The sequence below is a fragment of the Podarcis bocagei genome (genome assembly GCF_964188305.1).
Source record: "Podarcis bocagei genome assembly, chromosome: Z".
NCBI classification, from domain to species: domain Eukaryota; kingdom Metazoa; phylum Chordata; class Lepidosauria; order Squamata; family Lacertidae; genus Podarcis; species Podarcis bocagei.
Genome location: NC_138140.1, coordinates 677,771 through 682,237, shown reverse-complemented (window position 1 = coordinate 682,237; position 4,467 = coordinate 677,771). Strand labels below are relative to the sequence as shown.

The 4,467-nt window shown below is 50.4% G+C and overlaps 1 protein-coding gene across 4 annotated transcripts in view; it reads right to left on the bottom strand.

Annotated features, from left to right (window-relative positions):
* NR6A1 (nuclear receptor subfamily 6 group A member 1) overlaps nt 1–2,207 on the bottom strand; it is a 73,232-nt gene extending 71,025 nt beyond the window's left edge. For 2 of the 4 annotated variants that reach the window (XR_014004247.1, XM_081179766.1), the window contains exon 1: nt 1,779–2,031. Coding sequence is in view for 2 of the 4 variants with exons in the window: in XM_081179766.1 (XP_081035892.1) it covers nt 1,779–1,896 (118 nt within the window). In the remaining 2 variants the exon portion in view is untranslated. Of the gene's footprint in view, nt 1–732; nt 948–1,778 lie in introns of those variants that run through there. The other 2 variants (XM_081179765.1, XM_081179767.1) reach the window with 2 other exon arrangements.
* Nucleotides 2,208–4,467: the final 2,260 nt, after the last annotated feature.

Genomic DNA, 4,467 nt, shown 5'->3' with positions numbered 1-4,467 from the left:
TATTATTACAGTGGTACCTCGGGTTAAGTACTTAATTCGTTCCGGAGGTCTGTTCTTAACCTGAACTGTTCTTAACCTGAAGCACCACTTTAGCTAATGGGGCCTCCTGCTGCCGCCGGAGCACGATTTCTGTTCTCATCCTGAAGCAAAGTTCTTAACCTGAAGCACTATTTCTGGGTTAGCGGAGTCTGTAACCTGAAGCGTATGTAACCTGAAGTGTCTGTAACCTGAGGTACCACTGTATTATTATTATTGTTGTTGTTATTATTTTACCATTATTTCTTGTTATAAACGAAGGTCCCCCTTTCTTCCACTCACAGCCCCCAAATCTATTAGGATATTCTAATTCTATACATTTCCATATTCTGCTTTACATATTTTTATATTATATATTACCATGATTTCTTGTTATAAATGAAGGTCCACCCGCCAATCTTTTTTTCGGGGAGGGGGAGCCAGCCAAATCCTTTACAATATTCTAATACAGTGTTTCCTCGGGTTAAGTACTTAATTCGTTCCGGAGGTCCGTTCTTAACCTGAAACTGTTCTTAACCTGAAGCACCACTTTAGCTAATGGGACCTCCCGCTGCTGCTGCCGTGCCGGTGCTGTGCAATTTCTGTTCTCATCTTGAAGTAAAGTTCTTAACCTGAGGTACTATTTCTGGGTTAGCGGAGTCTGTAACCTGAAGCGTCTGTAACCTGAGGTACCACTGTACAATATTCTTCCCATACCCTCCTTCCCAATATCATCCCATCGCTTGTCACTTGGCTTGCGGTCTGCAGAAACAAAACAATTCACAATGAAATAATAATATTATGTTATAACAACCAAATATTATTACAATGTTACAATAACAAGATAATAATGTTATGATACTGTAACCACTGATGATTAGAAACAAAGGGGAACGCTTTTTTTCCTTTTTCTTGAAATGAAAGTTTCCCCCATTTTTTCATTTCCCCTTTTTTCATATCCCCCTTGTTTTTCCCTTCCCTCTTTTATTTCCCCCCTTTCCTTCATTTTTCATTTCCCCCTTTCATTTCCTTTATCGCCCTTGTTTTTCCCTTTCTTCTTCCCCCCTTTTTTCTCCCCCTCCTTCCCCCTTTTCCTCCCCTTGATTTTCCCTTTATTTTCTCTCTTTACCCTTTTATTTCCTTTATCCCCTGTTATTCCCTTTCTTCTTTCCCCCTTTCTTTCTCTTTTCTTCTTTTTTCCCTTCCCCCCACTTGTTTATTCCCTTTCCCCCCTTCCCTTTTCCTCCCCTTGATTTCCCCTTTTTCTCTTTTCCCCTTCCCCCCTTTTCTCCCCCTCCTCCTGCTTTCCCCTCCCCCCTTGTTTTTCCCTTTCCTTCTCCCCCCTCCCCCTTTTCCTTCTTCCCCCTTGTTTTTCCCATTTCCCCCCTTTCTCCCTTTATTTCCTTCTCCTTCTCCCCCCCTCCTTTGCCCCTTTATTTCTCCCTTTTTCCTTTCCCCTTTTCCGTTGTATTCCCCTTCCCCCCTTCTTTCCCACCTCCCCTTGCTTCCCCCCCCCGTTTTCCATTTCACCCCTTTATTCCCCCCTTGTTTTTCCCATTCCCCCCATTATTTCCCTTTTCTTCTTTTTTCCCCTTTGCTTCTCCCATTTTTCCTTTCCGTTGTTTTCCCCTCCCCCCCTTTTCTTCGCCCCCTCCCCTTACTTTCCCCATTTCCCCCTTTATTCCCTTTTCCTTCTTTTCCCCCCTTTGTTTACCCCCCTCCCTTCCCCCCACGCCCCCTTTTCCTTCTCCCCTCAGGATTACCGTTCTGAGGCGGCGGGGGCGGCGGGGGCGGGGGAGGCGGGGGCGGCCTCGGGGTTCCCGGCGTCCTCCGTCCTGCTCCGGAGGCGGCTCCGGGCGGCGGGGGCGGCTCGTCGTCCATGTCTCTCAGGCGGGCGTGGGAGGCGGAGGCGGAAGCAGCAGCCGCGGCGCCCCGGCGCGCCCGGCGCCCATCGCCGCCGCTCCCCGAGCGACCTGACAGGACCGAGCGACTCGACCTGACTGACGGACCGCGAGCGCCCACGCCCCGTCCCAGCGCGCCGCTCCGCACTGCGCATGCGCCATCCCGCCCCCTGGGTGGTGCCGGTGGCGCGGATTGGCCGGAGGAGGAGGGGCCCGTCAGGGCGCACGCGCGGCTCCGCCTCCGTGCCCCCACCGACCCCATTGTCCGGCCAGGGACGCGGCGATGCGCACGCGCCGGGGATCGGCGCACGCGCAGAATCGCCTCCCCTCCGACCCTGCTCGATGGACTGACGACGCACGCGCAGAATCAACTCCTCGCCGCGATGACTGCGCACGCGCAGAATCACCTCCCCTCCGACCCTGCTAGATGGACTGACTGCGCACGCGCAAAATCACCTCCTCGTCGGGCTGAATGCGCACGCGCAAAATCACCTCGCCTGCCCTACTACAGGGACTAGCTGCGCACGCGCAAAATTAACATATCTAGGCTGACTGCGCACGCGCAAAATCAACTCTTTGCCGAGCAGACTGCGCGCGCGCAAAACCACCTCCTTGCCTGCCCTCCTAGAGGGACTGGCTGCGCACGCGCAAAATTAACTCTTCGCCGGGCTGACTGCGCACGCGCAGAATCACCTCCCCGCCGGGCCTGACTGCGCACGCGCCAAAATTCTCGCCTCCTCTCCTAGAGGGACTGGCTGAGCAATATCAACTCCCCGCCGGGCTCACTGCGCACGCGCAGAAACACCGGGAGACGGCCCGAGGGCGCACGCGCAGTCCTTAACTGACAGGCCGGCTGAGCGGGCCGTTCTGCGCACGCGCGGACCCTTCCACGTACTTCTGGGCCGCTTCGGGATGAAACAACTTTCGAAACGGGCGTCGGCAGCGGAGAACGTGAGGGGGAAACCGAACCGCCGTTTTTTGAGAAATTTAGGGCGGCGGCAGCAGCGGGCGAAGCTGCTAGGCCCGGTTTCGCAGTTCCGACCCCCCCCCGCTTGGGAGAAAATGATCTCTCCCGAAACGGGCTGCCTTTTCCGCTAGGCCACGCCCCCTCTTTACATATTCAGAGCCCCGCCCCCTCATGAATATGAACAAGCTCCATTCAGATGGGAGTTGATTGTTATGATCTTGGGAACGTCATGAGACCTTGTTTGTTTTTTTATAATGTGTGTGTGTGTGTGTGTATTATATATATATATAATGATATATATATAATATATATGATATATATGATATATATATATATAATGATATATATATAATGATATAATGCAAAGTCTGCCCAGCCACGTACATTGGACAAACAAACAGACGAATAAATGCACGTATCGCAGAACACAAGAATGCCGTCAAAAAAGAAGAAAAAACTTCCTCTCTTTACCAACACATGAAAGAAACAGGACACGAAATTAATTTTGCAGATTCCAAATTGCTCTTTAACATGGAACATCACCACAAGAGAATAATCATGGAAGCCATCGAGATAGAGAAACACCCTCACAACATGAACAAGCGTGACGACACGTCCCGCCTGCCAGACATCTGGAAATTAGCCCTCCCCACAAAAACCGACACCAGAACCAGAGGCACACAGAACGCCATCTCCAATCAACCACACCAGACCCAAACCCAGACCCTCTCCACAGATAAATTACAGACACCATCCAGTAGCCAAACCATAGTGGCACCTCCGGATGCTGCACCCCCCTGCAATCCCTACACAGATCTGGCTGGCACAGGGCACAAAACCACAGCTCGCCCCTATACACGAAGCCAAGCCAGAGCACAACTAAGTGCAGTACAGCCATCTTCTCAGAAAAACTCTTCACAAGCTCAAGAGGTCAAGACACGAAAGCTTTAGCAACTAATCCACACCTAATGACCCGCCTAAGTGGTACTCAGAATATCACTCAAGTAATCACTCAAGATATCCCTCAAGTAATTAATGAACAAAAGAAGAAAAGGCACACTAACCTGGGAACTCCCTCTCTGCCCAGAACGTTGGAGGCTATACACCACACCCCCTCAACAGTATTTATAGGAACTCAAACACTGAGATCCTGCTCTGTTCCAGTAACAAGAAGCCGAAAGCACCAGCCTGAAGATGACGAGTGAGACCTCGTCGAAACGTCGCCTAGACACCCCAACTCTTACACGGGAAGACACCCGAAGACACCAAAACCTACATTCCTGTACCCGTGAAAATCTACGAAAGCAATGATATAATGATATATATATAATGATAATAATACAATTTTATTTCTATCCCGCCCTCCCCAGCCAAAGCCGGGATCAGAGTGGCTAACAACAGTAAAATACTTACAGAGGGGAAAAGGTGAATATAAGATCAGAGGAGGACAAAGTGAGATTTCTGAAAGATCACGAGGAAAATCTACAAAAAGAGGCAGAGGGAAAAGAACCAAAGATACTAAAATCAGGAGTTTTGGACCTAGCAAAGCTACCATTGGGATCGCACAAAATCATTCTAAACTCA